This window comes from Athene noctua, chromosome 4 (genome assembly GCF_965140245.1).
Source record: "Athene noctua chromosome 4, bAthNoc1.hap1.1, whole genome shotgun sequence".
Taxonomy (NCBI): domain Eukaryota; kingdom Metazoa; phylum Chordata; class Aves; order Strigiformes; family Strigidae; genus Athene; species Athene noctua.
The window spans coordinates 50,943,938-50,970,232 of record NC_134040.1 but is presented as its reverse complement, the minus strand read 5'-3'; the positions used below and the strand labels follow the sequence as shown (position 1 = coordinate 50,970,232).

Sequence of the window (26,295 nt, the reverse complement as noted above, 5' to 3'; positions counted from 1 at the left end):
TGGTTTAATGTATTTTGAAAGTGTAAGAGGTGGTATTCTGAGGGCTAAAAAGCAGCAGGGTAAGGGAGAGCAGACATAAAGTTCTTGTTTTAGTATGAGACATGAGAGGGGCTGAAAAAATATCCTACCCTTTCTGACCTGTGACTGAGATGAACAAAATATGCAGTGCGTGTACGTTGTATGGGCATTATGAAGTACATTTGGAATAACATGTTTTGTCTTTCTAAGATTCCAAATGATTTCTTGACACTTAGAATTGAAAGCTGCATATAAAGACCGATATAGACCATTAAGGTTAAAAACACAATGGAATTATGCATAGTAATTTGCAGATTTGGGGTTGCCTCTTTGTATGTTAGGTTTGGAATGCCTAAGTGAAAAATTGGTGCTTGAAATACTTGGCCCAGTTTGTCACATTCCAACTATATCATCACTTTGTTTTGATTCACTCTTATCTCACGAATCCCTTGATGCGCATTGAATGTTTAGATATAAGACATTAAAAATACCTAGCAGTGTTGTGCAAAGAAAACTTAATGAGTTGTGAGTCAGAATTGGACTTTGTTCTTGCACTGGGAATGTTGTTTTATTTCCTCTTGTGTGTTCCACCTGCAAGGTAATAGTATAAGAGCTGCTATTTCTGTGTAAAACGGACTTGTAGGGTATATTCATGAAGTGAACAGTGGAAAATAATTTTCTTTTAAAGAAATGCTCATGAAAGTTGTATGAAAGATGGAGATATATATATATATACACACACACACATATATATGTAGAGATATATATATATATAGTTTTGGTGCGGTGTCTTGCAATAACTTGAAACAACTTCACAGTAATCCCCAAGGCTGTTGGAAATGATCAGCAGATACTTGGTGGAACTGATCAGTAGCTAAAAAATACTTGGGAACCATTTTTCATTGAAGAACGGGCAGAAGAAAATCCTGACAGGGATCCTGATCCCATACTCCAGGGGAGTTTACAGTCTTATCTGTCATCTTCAAGAAGACATTTGTCTGTATGCTAGCCTCATGCCCCCTCCCTGCCTGTTCAATCCTACACATTCAGTTAGTGAGATGGAAGTGCTGTAGGCCCAGCTGTAAGTAAGTAAATGACATGGGCTATAAAACCTATCTGTTGTCTTACTGATATGGACAGGGACAGAAATAATTAGCTCTCTGCCATTGGAGGTGTGAGAGCTAAAACGGTTGTGGAGCGAAAGCTGAGATAATCTTGGGTATGGGTGGCTAGAGCTCAAGGTGGAGGTAGTGCAACTCTGGGTTTGGGTTTGCTGTTTACATGATTTCCTTATGTATATCAGGATTAAAACTGCTCACTGTATGAGAGTCATTTCAGCTGAGAAAGTGAAGAATCTGAAGCTTCCTTGCTCTTCAGAGCTATAACTTATCAGTGTAGTAGGACTAAAGTCTATTACCTGACCTGGTAATGGTTGTCATTTTGGTCTGAAGGTGGCTTTGTAATAACTGGTGGACTTGAAATTGAAAACCCTTGTTAAATTTCATTTTGTCTTTAAAAACCTTCTGCTGCTCTCCAAAAATGTGGGAGCTGGGAAAAAAATCAACTGTTACAGCACTTGCAAATTGGCAGTAAGTCCTTCTGTACAAAAGGACTGTTGATTAAATTCTGTTTGAGGTGAAGTTGGCTATGTGGCAATAGCCACTAGCTGTTCTTGTACACTAGGTTCTTCGGAAAGGCTTTGTATGAAGTTTTGATTCTCATAGGATCCATCTGGCACCCTCTGTGTATCAAGCATCAAAGGCCCAAGTATCAAGGTAAAAATTTAGCAAATTCTAAAATTGTTACCAGTGCCTAATAGGAGGCAAAAATCATGGGAGTCATCTGACAGAAGTTGAGAAACAAATTTGTTGGATTCTAAGCCTAGAAAATAGGGGTCAGCCCCAAGAATAAGAAAAAAACCTGCAGAGAAAATATTTATTTCTTGGAAGGTGTTTTTTTTGGGCCTTCTAAAATAGTTGTCTGAGCTATTGTGGTTCATGGAAATTGGATTTCACATGCTGTTGTTTATGGAGCTTAAAAACACTGAAGCTTAAAAATGTTTCATCTTATTAGGTTAATGAGTACAACTTGCTGTTTCACAGCCTTCTAGATCTGTTGTTTGTAACCTAACTGCTAGACACTTAAACTGGATTTCACTGTTCACTTGATCCTTTGAGTCACTCCTTTTTTTGTGTGCATATCTTCACGTAAGACTTCAAGATAGAGAAATATTGTATTGTCTGTTTTATTATAAATAATGGCTCACAGTAGCCACCCCTGTAGTCCTCCTGCTACCAAACCTTGCCACGCAAACCCAGTGTTCCGTCCCTTGCCTCTGTGAATCACATACTTAAGAATTATCATTAAAATCCACATTCATCACACAGACTTCGCAAACTTCACTCACAACAACAACAAAAAATTCCCCACACCAAAATGAAAGTAATATTATGACAGCACCAAAGTAAAGTGGACAGTTTGCAGACAATCTATCCCTTGTTCCTTTACCACGGTTACAACAACAGGCTTTCTCCATGATCATTCCACTTTTCACTCTCTAGCTGTGTTCAGTCCACGTTTTCTCTATTACATCTCCAGATTACTATCCTTATTTCAAATTCCTCGGGTCCCTGTTTGGGTGCCAGAAGGGACTGTGGTGGGTTGACCCTGGCTGGATGTCATGTGCCCACCAAAGCTGGACTCCCCTCTTCAGCTGGATGGGGGAGGGAATATAACACAAAGCTCACGGGTTGAGGTAAGGACAGGGAGAGTTCACCAGTTACTGTTGTGGGCAAAACAGACTCAGCTTGGGAAAATTAACTTATTGTCAATTAAATCGGTGTAGCATAATGAGAACTAGAAGAAATTTAAAACACCTTCCCCTCGCTTTTCGCCTCTGAGCTCAGCTTAGCTCCCCATTTCTCTCCCTCTTCCCCCACCAGCAGTGCAAGGGGCAGGGTATGGTGGTTGTGGTCAGTTCATCACCTGTAGTTTCTGCTGCTCCTTCCTCCTCACGCTCTTCCCTTGCCCAAGCGTGGGGTCCCTCTCATGGGCTGCAGTCCTTCAGGAACAGATGGCTCCAGCATGAGTCCTCCATGGCGTCACAGGTCCTGCCAGCAAACCTGCTCCAGTGTGGGCTTCTCTCTCCATGGGGCCACGGCTCCTGTGAGGAGCCTGCTCCAGCACAGGGTATCCATGGGGTCACAGCTTCCTTCAGCCATCCCCTGCTCTGGTGTAGGGTACTCCACAAGCTTCAGGTGGTCGTCTGTTTCACCAGTGACCTCCATGGGCTGCTGGAGGACAGCCTGCCCTCTCACCACAGGCTGCAGGGGAGTCTCTGCTCTGGTGCCTGGAGCACGTCCCTCCACTCCTTCACTGACCTTGGTGTCTGCAGAGTTGTTTACCTCTTGTAGTCTCACTCCTCTTTGTCTGCAATTGTTTTCCCATGTTTCCCCCCGGCCCCCCTTCTCCAATAGCTTATCACAGGTGCTACTGCTGTGGCTGGCAGGCTTGGCCTTGACCAGCGGTGGGTCGCCTTGGAGCTGGCTGGCATTGGCTCTGTCGGACACAGGGGAAGCTTCTAGCAGCTTCTCACAGAAGCTACCCCTGTAGCCCACCCCCCACTACCAAAACCTTGACACACAAACCCAGTACACATAGCTAGCAGCTTGTGTTGCTTCCAGGAAGGTGTTGCTGGGTGTTTGGCCAAGGGTGCTATTTGGGTTCCTGCAGGCAGGTGTTCTGGGTGGCTTAATGACACTGTGTGCCTAAATGTACCTACCATATAATTAAATAACTGTCTGCTGCCCTCTGTTTCTGTGCATCTGCTTTCAGATGACATGTTGAAGTACCATGATGTTGATTTTTGTTATTTATATAGAATCTAGGTCTTGAATGTTTATTCAGTGTTAATTTCTGACTAAATGATGAAAAACAGTAGCACATAAATACTGTGTGCTTGCAGGATGGCCTTAAAGAGAAGGACTAAGGAATGGAATTGGCAAAATAGGCTCTTGAAATCATGTGGGGAACCTGAGCTAAGGAGAAAATTACTTTTTACAGCCTTTTCTTAATGTCTCCAGGTTGTCCTTATAGCACAGCTGTGACTGAGGAAAAACTGTAAAACAGTGATAAACAAATGCTAGCAGTTCTGTGTAAATTAATGACCAGACTATTCATGGCAGCTATGTACTGATTTGATGGGTAGATTAGTAGGTGGCAGAAAACAGTTTCCAACGTCCACCATTGTTCATAAATGAAACTTTAAATAGTTGCTTTTATTGTTATCTACTGCTAATAAGGTTTAGCTAATCATAAAGCTCTCTGGTAGTGCTTTCTGGGTGACTATATTGATGTAAAGTGTATTACAGAGTGTTAGATATGCATGAAAAGAGGGAGTTGAGACACTAAATCGTGTCATTTTAAAAGTACCAAAGTCACTAGCGTAACAAAAAGGCTTAACTTTGCTCTTGGGTTCTTTCATTATGTGGCGCCAAACATGATGAGAACTTGTCAGTGAAGATGTACAGTATCATCAGAGTTGAAGTGTGTTGTGGTCATGTGTGTAGTACTGTTTTTTATGTTTTAATGTGTATGAAGAGTTTTCATAGTAAATGGCTAATATGTGACAGGTACTTCTACTGAGAGTAAGAATGGAGTTGCCTGTAATACTAATTTAGATACTGAATGCCAATTTCAGTAGTAGAGAGACTTGACTAGCTTGATACCTTAGCTGATGATGATGTTATAGATGAGTTTTTTGGTGTTGAGTACTGGATTTCTATCTCGTAAGTGTAGAAGATGTGAAGAGATGGTTGTTTATCGGTGGAATGTATCTTTCCCTCCCTCCATGACTTGACATAAACACAAATTAGCATCTTCCTGAATTTAGCCTTAAATAGTAGAATTGAAATCAATAGGTGACTGACTCGGTCTCTTCATGCATTAAGGATCTGGGATTTTTCACATGGTGGGGTGTGGGTTCTTTTTGTGAGGGGAAGCTATGGTAGAAAGCTTACTGTTTGACCTTTGTTTACGTCTGTATGAGACGGTGTGGAAACATATGTACAGACTTGGAAGACAACTGGTACAGGGGTGTGGGGATATATTTACATGAATGTGTGTCCAGGGTGGGATCAGTGCAGATAGCAGTTCTGCATGCATATGGCTTGGTGGTGAGAGGTTGATGAAGTTTGAGTTAGTGTCAAGAACTGAATTATGTGTCTAGTTCATCTAGCATCACATGGTGGCAAGAGCCATACCAGTTAGAGCAAAGTAGCGCAGTTCTGCTTTTTTTCTGTGTTCTAAAACAGCATTTATTAAAAAGTATGTTCAGTATCTGGCATTTGGCAGTCAAAATTACTGACATGTTGCAGATCTCTCTTCAGGGTGTATAGACATGAGTCCTGGTGCTTTTATTTGTATGTTCATGTACCAAATGGCAAAACAGTACTAAAAAAGCAGAAGTACTGTTCCTCATGGAAGAAAAGATACAGCCCCATCCGTAGAATAGTTTTTGTAGAAAGTTACACCTCTTGGTTATGGTCTGGTGAAGAGGAAATCCTTTGATATTCAGTTTCCTACTTAATGGGGAAAACAAAAGGAGAAAATAGATTACCTCACGGTTGGAGAAGGAAAGAACAGGTAGGGTTTTGAGTCTGTACTTCAGTAAATGGAGAAAATGAAATGTGTAGGTCTGTGTGAGTGTGCGCACCCAGCAGCGTGCCTTGTGGGACTTTAGGCGTGTGCACAGGGCAAAGGACAGAAGGAGTCACTGTGGGAGAGGACGGATGTGCAGAACCCTATTTGGTGGCATTGCAAAGCTTTGCTAAGTAGGGAAGAACTTTTTTTTTTCTAGTAAGAGTTGATAAAAGCACATAACATTGAAAATTCAAGTATAGTATTATAATAGCTGGAGAATTTAGCATAGAAAAATAGGACTCAGAATATATACTAAGGTATATGTAGCATTGACACCTCCGTGAGGTTTGGATTTATATACCTGTTAACACAGTGCTTTTCTAAGCTGTTTTAAAATTTCTCTTTACAGTTATATTTAGTGCATCAAAACTGTAGGCTGTTCTGTTTGAGAATAGTCAGAACTTGGTAATTTTGTATTCCTAGCATCTTTTTTGACTGTGGAAGCATAAAATACACTAGAAGTCATTATGGGCAAAGTAAACTTGGGCAAGTACAGAACATGAGACTTATTGCAGGATGAGAGAGGAGGAGAAATCTTGTAAAAGGCTTTCTGTTGGGACTCTCTGAACAATTGGATTATGTCAGAGTATTGTTTGATCAGAGAAATACTCGCTGAGAACCCAGATTAAATATTCTGATATGTAAGGTGGAGCATTTGTATACTGTGCTACACATTTTTTTAGTTAAGGGAAATAAAATACATCTGAAGACCATTAAAGGAAATGTCTGTTTACTTGGCCTGGTAAATGGAAATGCTTTGTCTTCAGTTTGTAGCTTCTGTAGAGAAGGCAGTATTTTGAGAAATGAAAATGGAATTTTCACATCTACCAAAATACAGTTTTATTCACAACTGTCAGACACTATGTCTTTTGTCACTGTCACCCTGTATGGTATTCTGTGTCACGTTGAACCAGCTGAAAAGACAAGACTGTAGATCTAACAAAACTCTTAAGCTAAAATGCAATTGTGAGAACACAGAAGAGTGTAACTGGAGGCTTGATGGAAAGTTCTACAAGCTGCAGGTTGAAGATCTGTCTCTTCGATCTTAGAAAACGAAAACTAGCTATACTTAATGCCATATTAAACAGTCTAAATTTGTTATTAAATAAATTGATTTCTTGATGTTGCTTTGAAATGGTTTAAATGATGGCACATAATATAAACATTTTCAAAACTTTATTGCAAGAGAAGTTTTCTCCTGATAGTTTGTGGTTGTCTTGGCACAGTATTGTTTGTAGGGGGATTGCTTTTTCTCCCTGTTCTCCTGTTATAGTTGTTTTTTTAATCATGCCACACTCATATTCTTAACTGGAAGGAAAATAGGAAAATTTCCCATTTGAAACTTAAACTGCATAAAAGACATAATTTGAGGGGAGAGCATGCGAGTGGGGGAGAGAGACATTTTCCTATTTTGACTTTTTTCTTAGCAAATATTTCATAGTGTTAGGAAGAACTGTGACCAGCTGTTAAATATCTCACTTGGATGAGATTTTTTTTTTTAGTTAGTCTTAGTAGTAGGGATTTTGCGTGAGTTGAGTGAGCCAAGAATCTTTCTGACTGCTCAGTAGTTCACCGCCTTTCCAGTGGTGAAATCTGTCTCTTGGCTCTTGAACAGTGGAGTGGTTCCTTTTTCTTACTGTATGCTTCAGCAGGCTTAGTCCTCTGGAAGAAGACAAATGGCAAGTCCTCAGATGAACCAAAACTGGCCTAAAAATGGCCTTGTAGATGCATGAAGCAGAGCTGACAGCAACCAGTGAAGACCCTAGTGAGGCAGGAGTGAACTGTTCTTTTGGATTGGGGATGAAAGTAGGAGTTGCCTTCACCAGTTTGCCAAGCTGGAAAGCTGCAGCCTATGTGAGTATCACTTGGGAAAAGTAGTGCTGAGGAGCACCGTGCAATACTGCAGGATTGGCCCTTTGTCGGCAGAGTTGCTGACATCAGAGCCAGTTTCGTCGGAAGTTGGAAGTCATTCTCTTCAGGTTGCTGTGTTCTGAGGTATGACAAAGAGGCTTCAGAGGAGTGGAAGGAGGCTTCAGAGATGCCCTTGGGATGTTTACTTGAATATTGCTAGAAGCTGTATGATGGGAGATTGCATTTTTCAGTGGTGTTGTTGAAGTGATAAATTGAAGTAATTTCAAAAGTAGTTCTTAGCCTACCATCCTAAACAAACAAGGTGCTTGAGTTCAAGCTGTGTGCTAGTACGATATATTCGTAAGTTTTGAGCTGCAGACAGGCTGTGGAAGGAAAAGTTGTGTCAGCTCTTAGCTTGTGACAGTAGAATATATGGGAGGATGGAGGGAGACCTTTCAGGAGTCCTGAGATGAATTGGTCACTTTTCTGGTTTATCTGATCACTTGGATTCTTAAGACATTTATCTGCAGGAATCTGAACTTGTGATGCTCATGAGACTGCTTTTAAACTTTGGAGATACAGATGAATCTTAAGAATAAAATAAATCGTATTTCTCTCTTTATGAACTGATATTACATGTGGAAAGAGATTACTGCTGTACTATAGACAGTAGCTGCTTTTATCCAAAGATGATTGAAGTTTTTAATCATGTTGTAGGGGTGGCTGACACATGTGGCTTGTTTGTCTGGCAGACTTGCATTTGGATTGGTTTTGGTTTGGGATTACTTCTCTTTGATTTCTTTGATTTTTGAAGGTGTGGATTTTTGAGGCCTTGTAGGGAGGTGTTTAAACTTGGTCTTTATAATGTAATAAATGGTTCAGTGGCTAGTTCATAGGCATAGAGATGTGTTCATGGAACTCTTAGAGTGTCTTCTCCAAACTACTTGACCGAGTCCTCCTTTAACCGGTAGTAAAGCACAAATGGATAGTAGGTTTTTTTCTCTCTAATACACTGATCTCTTCCATAATTTCTGTTTCACAACCAAAACAAATGGAGAGTACAGGAAAATAGGATCTTTGGAAGGATTTAGACCACTCAGCATCTGTTTCCTGAAAAAGGCAGATATAATGGGTTGCATATCTTGTAGGTAATGTTTTAAATGTGTTTTCTTGAGAATGGTTCTGTGAAATCCTTGTATGTTGCATTTGAGTTGATTGTATCTGGAACATGTTGCTGGTCCTTTTGGTTTTTTAGATGTTGTGGGTTAGGAGATACCAGCCTTGAAAAAAGTGAGATAACTGAGAGAATTTTTCTGCATGTCAGAAGAAAACAGTTGACACTAAAATTGTGATGACTGTTAGGTTTTCTGGCTTTGTGTCCTAGTAGAGTAATATAATTTGAGGGCAGACTACTTTGAAAGATGGCTGGGTTGTGTGAAATAGAATATATCTGTCTTTGTTATATGTGTCTGGTGTGCTTTGGCGAGGCAAAAAACCAAACTCAAACCAACAGCTTGCATAAAAAAAACTCATGACAGCTACTACCTTTATGCCTTCTGGAGTGATACGTATTCTTTCACTTTTCCCTCCCTGTGTGAAGTTTGACTTAAAAACTGTAGACTGCAATGTGGAGAAGTGAAGTCAATCTTAAATTTTTCTAGTGTATCATGTGGCTCCTAGTCACAGAGCGAATGGATAAGGTGATAAAAGGCACATTCTTCATATGTCCCTTCGGAAAATCTCATTGCTTCCATTGAAGAAATAATACCCTTTTGAGTCAACTGAGGATAGTTTGGCTAACAAATTACTTTAAAAGCAGATGCTTAAGTGATAATTATAACTGTGGATTTTTTGTTTTAAGTATATTTTGGTCCGTTATATCATTCTTAAACCAGATCTGTTGTTTTTCAGGTGGAATCGTTTATCTTGGATCAGGATGATCTCGAAAACCCTATGTTGGAAACAGCTTCCAAATTACTTTTGTCAAGTACTGCCGATGGTGCTGACCTGAGAACAGTAGATCCAGAAACCCAGGCAAGATTAGAAGCTTTACTTGAAGCTGCAGGTAAGTACTCGTGTCCCATACAGGTTTAACCCTGAAGCCCTTACACATGAGACCATACTGCAACTGCTTGCATAAGTCTAATCCATGTGAGCATGATAAAAATGCAGAGTGTAAGGCAGTGGGAACTTGGCAAGGTTGTGCAAATCACTGAAGAGAAGTTCATTAAAGCATTTCAAATTTTGGAAAATCAGAGTTTCACATGAAGGCTGTGCTTCTAATCATATTGCTTCAGTGTTGGATTTCTAAAATCCTGAGGAACAATTAACACCTGACCTTGGCTTGCAGTCTTATATCAAAAACTAAATTGCAGATACTATATGAAAAGCTTTAGTAGTTGCGTACACTAAGTAGTTGTCAGTTGTTGCAAAATAATGCCTTCTGTGGATTGGAGGCTTTCATTCATGCCCATCACATCTGAGTGCAGCTTTTAAGTTAGTATTGTAAACAGTTAATCCCTTCGTTTTGGAAGCTGTAGTTCATTATGCTTGAAATGTTTCTGCCAACAGATCTTACAGGCTCAATTTCAACTTCTCTGTTTTCTCCTTTTCTGGCATGTGTACCAATTTGTTGTAAATTGGAATGAAAGGAATAGGTAAGCTGTCTACAGCTGATGGTAAAGCATTTGCAGATCCTGAGGTGCTTCGCAGACTGACTTCTTCGGTCAGTTGCGCGTTGGATGAAGCTGCTGCTGCACTTACACGGATGAGAGCAGAAAGCACAGCAAATGCAGGGCAGACGGACAAGTAAGCCAATTTTTATACTGTATTTCTTCAGTAGTTTGCTACTTTTAGAAGCAGTTTCTCTTGTTGTATCATTTCTGATTACAGGATGGTGAAATTCTTATGCAGGTGGAATTAGTGCCAAGTTATCACCTGTGATACTCTTGTTAAATATTCCTGGACTGTGAGGTCTTGCAATGGAGAGTGAAGCAATTAAAACTGCTCAGAATTCAGAAATCATGCTTTGAGTAATTGAACTTGACCAAGTGTAGAAATGAGATTTCTAAGCTTTTAAATGCTATGGGCCTTAGAATTGTACCAAAAACCAGCGAATGACAAAATGGGTCATTTAGTGATAGCATGAAACTAGCTTTGAGCCAAGAAACACCCAAACCCAATCTGTTTTAGACAATTTCAAAGTGACTTTTTAATTAAGGAAGGAAAACATTTGAGGGACTGAAGCTTCGTGGTGGTCAGCAGCCTTCTTGTGTTGGGTAGGACCTTGGACAGAGCCTTGTTCAGGAAGTTGCTACTTTTTAGCTGGACTTCTGGGCTTTATTTGTGGTTTTTTGTCTTACTGGGATGTTTGAGGGAAAGAAAAAGTAGATTCCCTTCTAGGCTGTCATTAAGCTTCAATACAACAGAAGCAGGCAGTTTGTTCCTTATATACTGTGTAACTCCAAAGAAACATTTCTTGGTGTGTTGATCAGGCCATAGGAAGAACACAACAGTTTGGTGTTATGTCTGCCTGCCCCCCGGCAATCTCTTTTCTTCTGAACAGTGGCTGATGGGAATTGAAAATAAATAGGGTAAATGCAGTGAACAGACACATTTGAGAAGTAATTTTCCATATATTAAGATTGTGTCTGGTGGCACAAATTAAATAGGAGTCCTGGGTACAATATACAGGTATAAGTCCTTGCTACAGAAATAACCACTTTTACATCATGAGTATTTTAAGAATTCTTCATATTCGTGTTGAGTTACATGGTTTGCAAAAGTTTTGTCAACTACCTTATTTTTTCATTCCCTTTTCAGTTAGTTCTGTGTTGATAGGACTTCCTAAATGAAAAAGAGATGAAAAGGTAGTAGGTGAAGTGAGGCCAGTAGTCAAGGATTTATTATTATCAGTCCAATTATTTGGAGCAGAATAAAGAAATATGTCAGACTTGAATTTTTATTCTCACAAAGTAATAACTGTTTTGCGCTGAAGGCAATGTAGACAGAAGACAGAATTGGCAGGCTTCTAGTAGACTCTTTTTTTGACTGAAACAAAATTGGAGGGATAGAAGTGAACTCGTGGAGTGGCATGAGAACCACAAGTACTCTGATTTAGGGCTTGCCAAACAAGGAGCATTTTGCACCTCTCAACTTGGTTGAGTTAGGGCCACAACTGAAACAACAGTTGCATTACAGACTTCTGGGATTTTCAGCATGAGATAGAAAGGAAGTGATTAATTTTGTTTTAGGAGAGGAGTGATGCAGATGATTTCTTTTAGTTTAATTAACAGTTACAGTGCTGAACAAAAGTTAAAGTTTTGTTAAGATGGAGAAGATATTTCTGTGTCCTCTGGACCCGGAAGTCAAAGAGAATATGAATACAGCTCTGAGTAGTGGTTGCTGATTTGGGAAGGAATACTCATGATCCTGTACTTAGCATGATTTAGTCAGTTCTTGTGTTTGAACCTTACCTCAGAAAATGAGTGGGACAAAAATCTGTGTTTTCAAACTGAGACTACAAAGCAGGAATAAGCTGAGGCTGTATGTTGTGTTGTAATCAGTAATAGAAACCAACAGTGACTTGCTTGCAGTGCAATATGACTAGCCTTTCAAAAGGAAAAGTTACTACTTCTCAGATTCTTAAATGATTACCAAAAGACGTTTTGTACTTCCATAGGGCATAACACTGTGCTGCATATATAGTGCTCAGACAGTAAATTAGGTCTGTGGTCGTGTCTTCTCTCAACATGTTTTCTGCTTCAGTAGTACACTGTACAGAATTTGGTATCCTAAATGGTCATCCTGCAGATGTTTCACTTTTAAACTACTGTTAAAAATTAGTAACAGGTTGGTTGAATATGAACATTACTCAATTTTCAGAAAAGTTATGTGGAAAATTTCAAGTAGAAAAATGGCACCTCTTTAATTAGCAGTTGGCACTTTTTTAGATTGGGTTTCCTTTTTTGTTGACTACATCCTCATGGCACGTTGGATTTTTACTCTGCGCACAGAGAAAAAGTTTCAAGCGTAGTCCATTTTCACTTTTAAATGCTTTCTATCTTATTAGCCGCAGCTTGGCAGAGGCTTGTTCAGAAGGAGATGTAAATGCTGTGCGGAAGTTGCTAATTGAAGGCCGAAGTGTGAACGAGCACACAGAAGAAGGGGAAAGCCTCCTTTGTTTAGCCTGCTCAGCAGGATATTATGAGCTTGCGCAGGTTGGTTTCCTAGCTGGTTTTAGTGTGTGTACTGTATAAAATAAGTGTTGAACTAATGTATTCCAGTCTTATGCACCTGGAAGGTGGTGTTAAGGTAGCATAAAATGTCAGTTAACTGGCAGATGAAGACTTATACGTAAACTGAATGTTGCTAATGCATTATTTGCGCTTAATTTCTCTAAGGGTTTCTAACCCAAAACTGTGTGGTGGTAAAGGGGGGGGCCTTGTGTAGCATTTCAATTATTTTGACACTCTGATTTGTTTGCAGGTTCTTCTGGCAATGCATGCTAATGTAGAGGACCGTGGTATTAAAGGAGACATCACACCTTTAATGGCTGCTGCTAATGGCGGACATGTCAAAATTGTCAAGTTGCTGCTAGCTCATGGTGCTGATGTGAATGCACAGTCATCAACAGGTAAGTGTGGTAAAGCTTGTTGAAAAGGACTGAGAAGCTGGCATTTGTAGTGTGTGGGAAACATTGTGTGGAAACTTGGGAGGAATGGCTCTTGGCCAAGCAACAGAGTGCTTCTTTGTGGTTTTATTATTTAGCTTCTGCTTTTTTTTGAATGAAGATACAAAATATTTGTTGGCTGCAGATGTACAGGGGTGGATACAGTCAACTAGTAAGTGAAAGGTATTTGTATGTGTAGAATTTGGTGTCACATAGCATTTCAGGCTCAGTTTGGGAAGTTTCTGTTTACATAAAAAATTACTTGGTGTCAGGTCTAGCAAACCAAGGGAACACTGTAAACATAAGAAGATGGCCCCCTTCCCATGGGGTAGACATTTGTGTTGAAGTGACCAAACTGGGATATTTTCTTAATTTGTCAGCCTTGAAGTGGAGAGGTTGTGTGTAGTTAATAGTCACTCACAAATGGAGTACTGACCCTGAATGATGAGGAAGGTTGGGATACTAGAAGATGCCTTAAATTTTTTTTTTTTTTCAGTGAAGTAGTTCTGTGTAGTAATACTGCTTTGACACTTCTTTCAAGGCATCTTTCATAAAGGCAGATTCTTTGAATGTTTTGTTCAGATACATTTTTGTGGGTTTTCCATGGAGGTTGTTTACATCTTGTAAAGACTATGGGCATTTTTGAACTAGCCCTTTAGAGGTGTTTAAGACTTGATTTATGTTGCTTTCCTTTTTACTGCATAGTATGTGCCTGTTAATTGAGAGGAAAAGGGATGGGGTTCTGTGACAGAAGCTGGGATTAGCCAGGATAGAAATGGGAAGAGAAGTGCACCAATACAGTCACCAGGTACAGGGAGGTCTTCAGTCTGTCAGCACTGAGCTACTTTGTGCAGTTACATTTTCTTCCCCCTCCCTGTAGTTCTGGTCTGTTGCTGAAAAAACCCTGTTCTGTAAGGTAGCCAGGTAAAAGGGATGAAATGGAGCATAAGTTGAAGTTCCCAGTGTAGAAATGCGCTCAAATGCTGTTTTTAAACCCTTTTCTCTTCTGGCTTTAGGCAATACAGCCCTTACCTATGCCTGTGCTGGAGGCTATGTAGATGTTGTGAAAGTACTGCTGGAATCAGGTGCTAGTATTGAGGACCACAATGAGAATGGTCACACTCCTCTGATGGAAGCAGGAAGTGCTGGCCATGTGGAAGTGGCCAGAGTGCTGTTAGAAAATGGAGCAGGCATAAATACGCATTCCAATGAATTCAAGGAGAGCGCGCTTACGCTGGCTTGCTACAAAGGTATAGTACCACATACCATACTTGTAACAAAGGTGTAACAAATGGGGGAAAGTGTGATAGGCGTGAAAAGTCTATTTAAACATTAATTTATTCAGCCTTGGTGTCCAGGACAAAATTAATTCACATGTATGCGCCGTATGTAAAATCATGATCAGTATGGAGTGTGTAAGTATCAATGTAGAACCTTTTGTCTGATTCGTTATGATGCTTTAAAGGATTTGCTATTAAATGAATTAGGAGACGAGGAATTAATAGGCTTTATCATAGAGTGAGTGGTAAACTTTCTGTATTGTAGCTATATTAAACAAGGTATTTCTGCTTAAAGGAATTATTTAATTTGAAAGGAGTTAGCACTTGAGAAACATGGAAAATCTAGGACCTTGCCTTTTAGGTGTTAAGTGTAGGCAACAGTCCTTTCTTGCCTCCCTTGGAGTGTTAGGCAGCTGTCTTGCATCACCCAAGCAAGGGTGGTTGATGTTGAATTAAGAGGCCAAATGTGTTCACACAGCTGAGCAGTTGCTATTATAGTCACTTAGGATGTGTTTTATTAAAGCTATTAAAGTGGCTCTTCGCATCACAGAGTAATTGATGTTGGCAGCAGAGGCACTTCTGTGGCATCTCAGTAGAAGATGGTCTTAGACTTTCATTTATGTTTCTTTTGTTTGCCTTGAGAAATTCGTAGTTCACTTGCTGAACACCCTCATAAGCCATGGTAATTTCCTTTTGTGGTGGCTGTCAGAGCAAAGGCTTTTCGAAAGAGGGGCGTGGGAACCTGAAACATTTTCTTCCTGAGAAAATGAGCTTGGGCTCAATCCTAAACTGAGATTGGAAAGCAGAGATGAAAAATTGAAAGTCTACGCTTAATTGTTCGCTGTGATATATGGGACACAAGTGAACATACTCAGACTTCTATGTTTTTCACCTTACCCATATATGATTTGTCTGTCTTCTGGACATTTCTGTGTTGCTCCAGATCTCATGTTTAGAGCATAAAAAATAAGATCTTAATTTTCTCATATTGCTTGCTTCCTGTAGTAGAATGACATGTGATATTTGCAACCAAGAAGGCCAGTAACTTTTCCCAAATAGACAAGGGTGAAAACTCAGTGTAGCCTCATATTGGACAGTATCTGTGCTATTTATGGTGTTACTAGGTGTAGTTCTAGTTTTAAGGTTTAGCCATGACCATGTTGAATTACAAAATAGAATTTCTTTTTTTTACTTCATTTTATATGTTTGCGTATTGTGCAGGTCATGACAAAGTTGATTGGACTTGGCATACATACAGGACCTGGTGAACTGTAGCCATGAATTGAGTGGTTGAGACCAAGTACTCTCAAAAAAGCTGTTAGGTGTCCTTATCTTTCGAGGATTCCTGTCGTTGGTCGAATTCCTAACAATTTCTAAGAAGTGTGAGAGACCCTCTGCTTCATGTGTTTTATGGTCTGAGGGTCACTGTGAGCTCAAGGACTGGTTACAATGCCATTTATAAAAACAGTAACCCTAAATCCTTAATGTCAGAAAAGTAGAGGGGAAACCCTGACCCCCACCAAAAACCCCAATAATTCTGTAGATTAAAAAAAAAATCCAAATATGTTAGCACAAAATAAAACAACTGTGGTAAAGCTTTTGGAGCCTGTACTACTTGTCTCTAATGTCACCTCAGGGAACGCATGTAGTTCAGACATAATTTTAGAAACTAAATGAATTGGGTTGTATTTGTAGTAACTATGTTGTTAAGGTTCTGTGCGCATTGAATGTGTAGATACAAACAGGCCTTTCAAGCGTGTGTCATGGGATTGTTTTTAATGTTGTAACACAGCCTTCTGTTCCTTTATTACGTACATTAGACCCTGTCTGTGACTTGTGAAATGCTCTTCTTAAAGTAGTTTTTAATCTGTTAAGTGTTTCCTTCATACAGGCCATTTAGAAATGGTGAGATTTCTGCTGGAAGCTGGTGCAGACCAGGAACACAAGACAGATGAAATGCATACTGCTCTCATGGAGGCTTGCATGGTAAGAGATGTATGGTTTGAGCAGTGAGGCATATGTCCTCTCTCTTCACTTCCCGAAGATGAACAAAGTGATTCTTTTGGTTCTTTTTTTGGTACAGAACCTAACTATGTGAGGTTTTGGTTCTCCTGTGTGCCTGATGGCCCTTTTGTGGAAGAAATCAGCAGAGTGTGCTATACCCATATACCCATTCTGGTTGAAAAACAAACTTCCTGAAACAGCAAAATTGAACTTGTTCCTCTTGTGGCTTACCAAGTAGTTGAATTCTTAAGAGACATCATCTAAAACTTGTCATGTGAACATTAGCAGGAGAGCTTTATTAACCCATCCTTTGGATAAGTAGGCTTCCCTATGTCCAGTGGCACTTTATTTTTTCCTGAAATGGCAGAAGTAGTCAGTAAGACTGTGCTTATTGTCCCAAAGCAGCTTCTGAAGGTTACATCTCTCCTTGTATTATATATGACTTGCTCTTTGCTTTTTGCCCTCTGATAATCATAGAGGCCTGGGTTGAAACAGATACTTTTGTGGCCTCAGTTCACAGAAGCTAATAACGTCAAGAGATAGCAAAAAGTAAATAATAGTAATTCAAGTAAATAACTAATATATTTGAACAGACCTTTTTTTTGCTTTGTGTAATTCTGCAGGCTCCTGGGTGAGCAACTTTCAGTTTACAGTGAGGAAATCCTCTCTCTCGGAATCTCCAAATTAAATAAATGAAATTTGAAGATTCTCAGTGGTTATTGAAATGCTTTTAACAGTTTTAATGTTAAAAACAGTGCTAAACATAGGCAGTGAGTATGGACCTAACTTTGGCTATTGGAGGCATTTAACATACCTATGTCATGTTTAAGCAGTTTCTAAGTTCTCTTTCAGTGTAGGTGGTTATGTTTAGTTATGCATGTGCAACTTCAGTATGATTCACATAGCCATGTGCTTGTTGAAAACACGGGATCAGAAGCTTTTGGGGAAGCAACTAGGAGGTTGAAGGGGAATTTGTTACCTTCCTGCTAACAAGAGTACTTCCATGTTGCTTTCCCCATGTGAGGCAATTGTAAAATGACAGTGTAGAATAGATTACCTTTTTACGAAACTTATTAAGATTGTGAGAACAACTCCTCATTTCTTTGGATAATAGGTTTTTGCCATAGAACACAAATATATGTGAACCTTTCCCTTGAAAAGGTTATGTACAGGTATATTTTAATGCTGGAATGGTATAATTGATGCTAAACTTAAGATTCTTCCAGGCTTTTGTGGTGAAGAAATCTTGGTAAATTCATGTCTTCAGATAGTTTTTCTGTCTGAAGTATTGTTAGACTTGAACAGCTATGTAGGTGTCATGTATCTGCATCTTCTTTAAAAGCACATACCTGCTTTAAAATATATTTCCTACATATTACCTCAGGTAATAGGATCCAATTGCTTTGGCCTTTAGATTTAGATTTAGAAATCTTTAGAGATTTCTTTTGATGAGGGAGTATACATGTAAATGTGCCTGTTTATTCCGTTTGTTTCTCCTCCCAGGAATTGTTTAGACTTTGGTACCCCCTTTTAGAGCAGTGAATATGCTGCCCTGAGTTTATTAACTGTGCACCATACCAAGGGTTGGCAGGGGCATAATATCAAGGTGAAAAATCCAGCAGGTGTCAGTTTGTGTTTATAGAACTGAGAATGTTTTGAGACTTTTCCTGCTGGAGAAATGAAAATGAAACAAAATGGAGCAGAATAGGTTCCATTTCTAGATGGGCCCCTCTGTTTTCTTTGTGACCCCAAAGTGCAGTAAACTGTTGTGCAGGGCTTCCTGCGGAAGTTTCTTCTACTGTTTAGGATGCATACCTGCAGCATGCTTAGGTAGGTCCATAGTTTGTTTATACCTTATGCCAACACATTCTAAATTCTTTGTCTGAATATGGAACTTAAATGTAAAACTGAAAACAGGTTTCCTTTTTACCCTCCTTTCTAAATAGATTTCCCATGGTTTGGGTTTTTCGTGTCATTAGCCTTGTGTAGTATCAAGCTGTGAATTTCTGGCCATAGAGGAGTGCCACAAATCTTTATTTAGTCTTCCTTTCCCTGAAATAACTGTAATGGTTCAAAAATCAGTCAGTTATGTCTATTCTAGGAAGTTAATAGCTTCAGGTAGGGGAATCATTAACAGAAACCATTCTACTTCTTAAGAAGTTGTTAGAAAGAAAGGCATGTAGATAAACAAGACTTCAGCTATTGTTTATCTCTCTCTGAAATCTTAATAGATTAGCTGTATAAATACTATGGGTGTTGTCCTTGCAGTGAGTTCCCTGGAAGGTGAGGATAAAATTGCCTTGTTGGATGTTGCAGTAGCCTTCCAATCAGGATGGCTTCTTGGCAGATCAGAAGTTCACAGAGAAAGAAGCGTTTTCATGGAGCGAGCCGCCTTCTTGCCACCCTCTTCCCCCCCTTTTCCTTCCACCAACAGACTAACAGAAATCCATTGGACTCATAGGAATGTTGAGACCCGTTTTTTTATTAAGAACAATAGCAAAAAACCCCAACTTAGTTCTGCAGGAAACTGTTCTTAAGTAGACATTTCCACACTGCTGCTCAGAACTGACAGACAGCTGAGTGTCTCAGTACTTTCAGATCTGATTAAGAGAGGAAACAGCTTTCTATAACAGTATCTAGAAAGTTTGCAGTCTGAAATAAAGCAGTGCAGGGGCTTCTCATCTCAGCATGCTTTTCCTGGAGAAATAGCATTGAACTTGAATATACGTTATTGAATCGTTTGTATGTGGCGTATTACTTAGATACAAGCCAGCAAGACTGTTTCAAACTTTGTCCTACAATGAATTCTGGAAGACTTCTGAGCTTTTTTATAGACAGCAGTTACCACTGGTTTAATGCAAATGAGCTGCTGGGCTGTGGGATTTGCCTTGTGGGAGCAAAAAGCAGGTTTGTCTAGTTTGTGCTTCCTCTTGCACAGTGATGGCTGAGTACTGATTGCCTACAGTGGTTGATCTTTAAAATACACCTGGTGTGCTTATGCAGATTGGTCAGATTACTTTTGGTGATCTAATAGCAGTTGTGAGGCTTTTTCTAGCTGTTGTAGAAGAGCTGAACAGCACCACCCCACTGCGAGGTTTGTTAAAGCACAGATAAAATCTTGTGTGATTAAACACCAGCAGTTATTCTCAAGGCAGCTTGGCCCATATAAGAAGCTTTGAAGCATACCTTTATACTTGCTGTTTGCCAATACTTGTCATGAATCAGGGGTGATTAGTGAGCCTGATGTTGAGGCAGTGTCTGCATTTCCCTGAGGAAAGATTCTTTATGGAGTCTTGGAATTTTTCCCTAAAATAGTATTGTAATTTCATGTAAAAGGTGAATATGTCCTACTTAATGTCCTAGATATTTTTCTGAGTGGAAATAATGGTTTGCTCCCTGGATATCAGAAGAAGGTATAAATCACTTAAGAAAATGAAGCCCAAAAATATCAGATGTGTTTTCATATTTTGTGTGGAAAAGAGCTTTTTGGGGTGTGGATCTACCTTGTTGAGGATGGCAATGGCTGCGATTTGCTGCCACTTAATAGTTAATCTGAGATCAAGGCGTGCTTACCTTGTTCAGTGACAACCTCAGGATAGACTTGTGTTCCTGGTAAGCTGCAGTTTTTTCTGTGTAGCCCTTCTGTGTTTTGTGTGTCAGACCTTTTCCCATTATGGTTACTCGAAGTTTGAATGATGACAGTTTCCTCATGACAAAAACCTGCTTGGAGAGTTTGTGCTGTTGTTGGACTGCAGTGACCAAGCCGGTCTCTGCTTCTGTCTGAACAAAAGCAGAATTGGATGGCAGCTGGCTGTGTCACTGTCAGGCTGCCAGTGTAAACATACAGCCAAAAAGCCACTTCAAATAGTTTCTGAATTTATGGCATACTAAAAACATGACGAAGATCATATGCTCAAATATTTTCTTTGTTTCTAAAGGAAGAAAGCAAACTTAGAAGCTATGTTGTGGTGAAACGAGTTTGACAGCATGATAATGGTGTCTGGGAAATCCTGCCAAGGTCCTGCCGAGGGGAGGCTGTAGTTCAGGTGGCTCCTGTGATGTGTTAGGAATCCTTGACAAATGGTCTTGTTTTGGTTCTTCTTTTGGAGGGAGAAAGTCAGTCCTGACTCTGCTATTAAATTGAGCAGTGAAATAGTTTTGCAGGAGTCAAGAGGCAAGCATTGTCATCATGTATGGCTTCTTTTTAAAAAAGGAGGGAAGCAAAATTGTTAAACTTAAATCCTGTCCTGTCTTCCACCTCCATCCCTGAAAGCTGGGAATCTGTAACCTAAATACTCTGAGACACTTAGTCTCCATGGGTGCAAGGACGAACTGTATTCCTGACGTGTTGTTTTTATAACTAAAGTACACAGTATTTAATAAATAACACAACTGCATGTTGAATTGAGAACAAAATTCCCTCTTTGACAAAGTGAGACCGTTGGCATTGGGTGACTTTTTTGCAATGTAATTTCAAAGTTTTTAGGAAGAACATCAAAACCTGTTCTTATATCCAAGATAAGATTTTTTTTTTAAAGTTAAATTCTCTGAATACTCCTTTATTTATTAGATTGCTAGTGGTGTTAGTAAATTTGGCAGAATGCAAGAAAAAACACTTTTGAGTGGTAATTTATTTCATAGGATTTTAGTTTCTTAGATAACTTTGTACATACAGTTCTGTGTCTACGGTTTTTAACAGAGGACCACTGGATGTTGAGGATTTTGGTGGTGTTCTTGTGGAGGAGGCAAGATTCTAAAATAGTGTCAAGCGCGCTCTCAACTGTTTGGAGTTTGCTTTGTTTTGGTGTCCGTCTGTTATCTGTGTGTCCATGTCCCATTGTCCAGTCCCACCCCCCCACCCCCCCCAGCTGATCCCAAACACTTGGAACTTGACTCTTATGATAAGAAGTTGACAGGCTTGTTAATTACCCCATCAGCGGAAAAGTTTAATATGTGGTTCACAATATTTTATTTTTGAATTGAACATAGTAAAACGTGCTTGAAGTTTCTTGAGGTGCCTTTAATACTAGATCTCTAGTCTTTATGCAAATACTTATGAAAATTATTTAGGAAGACTGTTAAGTTTCATTATAGTTTGGACTCCTTTATTCCCTTGTCACTGTATATTCTGAGGTAATTTGAGTTAGTGACTGCTTAAAGCTTTGGAGAAGAACAGCGATTTTTCCATTTTGACAGTCTTTTGATCTTGGGGTTTTTTTTAATTCTTAGGATGGCCACGTGGAAGTGGCAAGATTACTTCTTGACAGTGGAGCTCAGGTGAACATGCCTGCTGACTCTTTTGAGTCTCCATTGACTTTGGCAGCCTGTGGCGGGCACGTTGAACTGGCAGCTCTGTTAATTGAACGTGGAGCTAACTTGGAAGAGGTAAACGATGAAGGATACACACCACTAATGGAAGCAGCTAGAGAAGGCCATGAAGAAATGGTGGCACTGTTACTTGGTCAAGGTAACTATTGTGGTGGCTTCCATAGACTAATTCAGTAGGCATCTGCATACACTAGGGGGAGGAAAAAAAAAAGATATGTTGCTGTAACATAGTTTTTGTTTTCTTCTTGAACAGCTTCTGAACTCCCCCACATCTCCCTTCTTTTTGAGCAGTTCATGGGATAGTTGAGGGGTTAGCAAATTAGATTTTGCTCTACTTGTTTACTTTGTAAATAGTTATTCTGAATTGTTCTTCAGGTTTGTGTTTACAGACAGACATTGAATAGTGAACAGTTAATGTGAGTAACTTGCACTCTGCACAATGGCCTTGGCCTATCTTGAGATGGTATTATTGCTGTAAAGCTATAGAGAAGTACATTGAGGTCCTCAGAGGGGTTTTCAGAGTAGTTCCATGAAGTTGAAATCTTTCAGTTTGATGTACTATGATTCTAGAAGAAAATTTCTGCAGCCCTAGAAATGAGATAGGTAATAAGATATGTTATGCATCAGGAAATGGCTTTGTTTGCTGACATGGGTTTCATTAACTAGTGTTTTCTGATATATGTATGGTTTTGGTGTTTTCGTTTTGTTTTAAGGAGCAAACATCAATGCTCAAACAGAGGAGACACAGGAAACTGCATTAACTCTGGCTTGCTGTGGAGGTTTTTTGGAGGTTGCTGATTTTCTTATTAAAGCAGGAGCTGACATAGAACTTGGTTGTTCTACACCTTTGATGGAGGCTGCTCAAGAGGGTCATCTGGAGCTGGTTAAATATTTATTAGCTGCAGGTATGGAGTAATTCTGTTAACAGTTTTGTAGAAGCTCAATATAACCTTAAGAGAAAAACAGTTTTTCTGTATTCATTGCATTCTCATTAGCAGCTTCTTGAAGTTGACTGCAAAGATTTGTGGAACCTTAAGTACTTTACTAGTTGGTCCCTAATCTAGCTTTTGAAGGTTAAGTTGATGTAAACTCACTTGGAACTGAACTTCTAGTTTGTTTATATTTTTTACTCCTCTCGAGTGTGATTAAGTTGTTTCACAGAAGTTGGATTGGAAGGGGAATGTTCAAAATGTGCTATCTGATCCAGTAAAGATTATGAAGAGACTTGCATGTTTTCCATAATGAACTTCATAAAGCTTATGTTTGTTACTATTGCTGCAGGGGCTAATGTGCATGCAACAACAGCAACAGGTGACACAGCACTGACATATGCCTGTGAAAATGGCCACACTGATGTAGCAGATGTCTTACTTCAGGCAGGCGCGGATCTGGTAAGTCATTACCTTCTTAAAAAAAATTTAACTAGGAAATGAATTATAAATGTCTTTTTGGTCCTGTGTTCACTGCTGACAAATTAATGAGTTTACTCTTAATTGTCTTAATTATCTTCTAACCCTTTCTTTTAATTGAGAATTGGTGTTGCTTTTCTAATGGATTCTAGTCTGTTCGATGACCTCAAAGTACATAGGTTAGTTACAGTACTTTGGTGATTGTCTAAAGCATTTTGAAGCTGTTCAAGTTTGCTTGTACAGAAAAATAGGGGAATTTTATTCTTCTGTCATGTGCAGTCCTGAACAGTATGCAGCTTTGAATTGTGAGGCTGATTATAGGTTAGTATGTGTACCTGCAGATTTGTTCTATTCCTTATGCAGAAAACTGTTGATAGTTCTGATGTGATCTGTTTGGTGTACCATAATGGAATTAAGATGATGGAGGTAAATTGATTTTTACATTTCAGTAGGTTTGCATCAGTATCTTATCAAAGTAAAATTAAGCATGACAGAATACATTTTGTTTAAATAAAATCCCCATCATGTGCTTGAGTGCTTCTTGTCTAGGAGTCTTAGACCTGTGCAAAGGTAGGTAGATAGTTTCATCTGTCGGCAAGATACAGTTGGTTCAAAGGTTACATGAATTTTTATGTTGATGGTTTGTGAAACACTGAAAAGGGATCTTCCATATCTGGTGTCTTGCCATTCAAAAAACCAAGAGGCTGAATTTTGCATCATTTCACATATGCTACTTTTGAATTGTGAATTTTAAGCCTTCCTTTATCTGCTCTAGGAGCATGAATCAGAAGGTGGAAGAACTCCTCTCATGAAAGCTGCAAGGGCAGGTCACGTTTGCACTGTTCAGTTCTTGATTAGCAAAGGTAAGAATGTGAAAAGGTTCTGATTTTCCTGCTGTTAGAAGTACTCAAAGTTAAGACATGTCAGTACCAGTGTAACTTCCTTGGATTTGTTTCAAATATTGTAACTCAAGTAAGTCATGGAGTCTCAAACTAGGCATGTAATGATCACCTCTGGTTTCAGGTGAGATTAGTAGAAACTGCAACTACTTCTAAAAGTAGTTATATCCCAGTCTCTAATTCCTAGTAAAAGTAGCAACAATAGTAGTAGTTACGGGGTGTTTCCATGCTCCCAGTGCAGCTTTTGAGCATGTCTTTTCAGAAGTTTAATTTCAAGTGCCTGTCTGCTTCAAAGTTTTGACTGTAACTTGCTTGATATTGTCAGAACTGTTTGCTTCAGCCTTACGTCACTGTTGAATGCATAGAGTTGATACAGAGCTCAGAATTTCTATTTTCTCTCTTGAGCTGAAACTGATGTATGTTTCTTGTACCCTCCTTGTATGAAGCATGACTGGCCTAGAGTGTCCAGTGTGATGTCATTTTCCCTGTGTATACTGTAAAGAAGCAGAACTGCAATTAATCAGCTGCTTGCTGGTGCTAAGATGCGTGGATCCATGTGCTGAATCTTAGCATTTGTTTTTGTTGGGGTTGGGTTTTGCTGGGTTGTCTTTGTTTCTTTTTGTGTGTGGTATTTTGTTTTGTGGTTTGTTTTTTGTTTTTTTTTTTTTTTTTTTTTTTTTAAAAAAAAAGGCATAGCCCTGGCACAGTTGCTGGCAAATTTAAAAGCATTAGGTTCACCTGGTATGTGACATACCATACTTAAAACGTAGCCATTTGAACAGTCGATTTGGAGTACTAGTCCAGACAGGGTTTTCTTTCTTTGTGACATGGTAAATGATCATCTGATGATGGTAATAATTGACCATTTATCAGTTTTAAGACCGCAGCCATGGAGAGCTATGCTTTCATTTTTAAGACAAAAAAAAAAAAGCTTTCTGTTAGCTTCCTGTCACTTCAGGTAGAGGAAAACTGGGTTGAAGACTTCTTAAATATTTTCCCCTCTCTTTTTGAAGGAGCAAATGTGAATAGGACCACAGCTAACAACGATCATACAGTATTGTCACTGGCCTGTGCTGGAGGTCATTTGGCAGTTGTGGAGTTACTGCTAGCTCATGGTGCTGATCCTACACACAGATTAAAGGTTTGTTACTCAGCTACCTTATTTTCCTCTGACGTGGTCTTTCATTAATCTTAAAACTAATGATACCCAAGCAGATATGCTCCTTTTGTATTCTCTGCAACTGACCCAACATGTCATGATATAAATGGAAGTAAGATGAATGAGCTGGTACTTCCACAGAAGGCATTACGCTCATGAACATACTTACAGAAGTTGGAGTTAGGAGTCAGACAGTGGAATAAGCTGCCCAGGGAGGTGGTGGAGTCACCATCCCTGGATGTGTTTAAGGGTCGTTTAGATAAGATGTTGGGGGATATGGTATAGGGGAGCACTTTGTAGAGTAGGGCTGATGTTTGGACTTGATGATCCCAAGGGTCTTTTCCAGCCTGAATGATTCTGTGATTCTGTGAGTTCAGTCTACTGAGTTACTATGCATGTAAAGGTTGCACGCAGGTTTTAAGTCATAACGGTGCAAGAGGAAGTAAAATTTTAAAAAGTACTAGGTATTTTTTTTAAATACTTAGAATCCTTAAGTTTAGATGTAGACTTACTGCAGATTGAATGAATACCTATTAAAGCAGTCTTAATATCTACTGTTGTGTCTCCCAAAATCCATAAGTGTTGTCATGTGTTGATGGTACTGTTTTCTAATATTGTGATCTTATACCTCTTCAGGATGGATCAACTATGTTAATAGAGGCAGCAAAAGGTGGTCACACCAGCGTGGTTTGTTACCTTCTAGATTACCCAAACAACTTGCTTTCTGCTCCTCCACCTGATGCTACTCAGCTGACCCCACCATCCCATGATTTAAATAGGGTAAGATTTAAGGTGTGGTTATCTGTGGGTTTGTGGGGCTTGTTTGCATTTCTTCTTGCAGCTTACTCAAGTTTAAAGATGAGAAGAGTGTCTCATCATTTCACGAACTATTGAACTGTAGGTGAACACACTGAAAATTACTTTGAGCTGTTACGAAAATGGTGAAGTTGCTTTGAGCATCACTGTGTACATTCTT

General features: G+C 39.4%; 1 protein-coding gene across 3 annotated transcripts in view; it reads left to right on the top strand.

Annotated features, from left to right (window-relative positions):
• Positions 1-26,295, top strand: part of ANKRD17 (ankyrin repeat domain 17) — a 96,801-nt gene that overhangs the window by 35,754 nt on the left and 34,752 nt on the right. For all 3 annotated transcript variants that reach the window (XM_074905339.1, XM_074905338.1, XM_074905340.1), the window contains exons 2-13: positions 9,481-9,634; positions 10,221-10,377; positions 12,641-12,788; positions 13,057-13,204; positions 14,257-14,490; positions 16,412-16,506; positions 21,754-21,991; positions 22,566-22,757; positions 23,134-23,243; positions 24,037-24,124; positions 25,174-25,301; positions 25,956-26,099. In XM_074905339.1, coding sequence (XP_074761440.1) covers positions 9,481-9,634; positions 10,221-10,377; positions 12,641-12,788; positions 13,057-13,204; positions 14,257-14,490; positions 16,412-16,506; positions 21,754-21,991; positions 22,566-22,757; positions 23,134-23,243; positions 24,037-24,124; positions 25,174-25,301; positions 25,956-26,099 — 1,836 coding nt within the window. The remainder of the gene's footprint in view (positions 1-9,480; positions 9,635-10,220; positions 10,378-12,640; positions 12,789-13,056; positions 13,205-14,256; positions 14,491-16,411; positions 16,507-21,753; positions 21,992-22,565; positions 22,758-23,133; positions 23,244-24,036; positions 24,125-25,173; positions 25,302-25,955; positions 26,100-26,295) is intronic.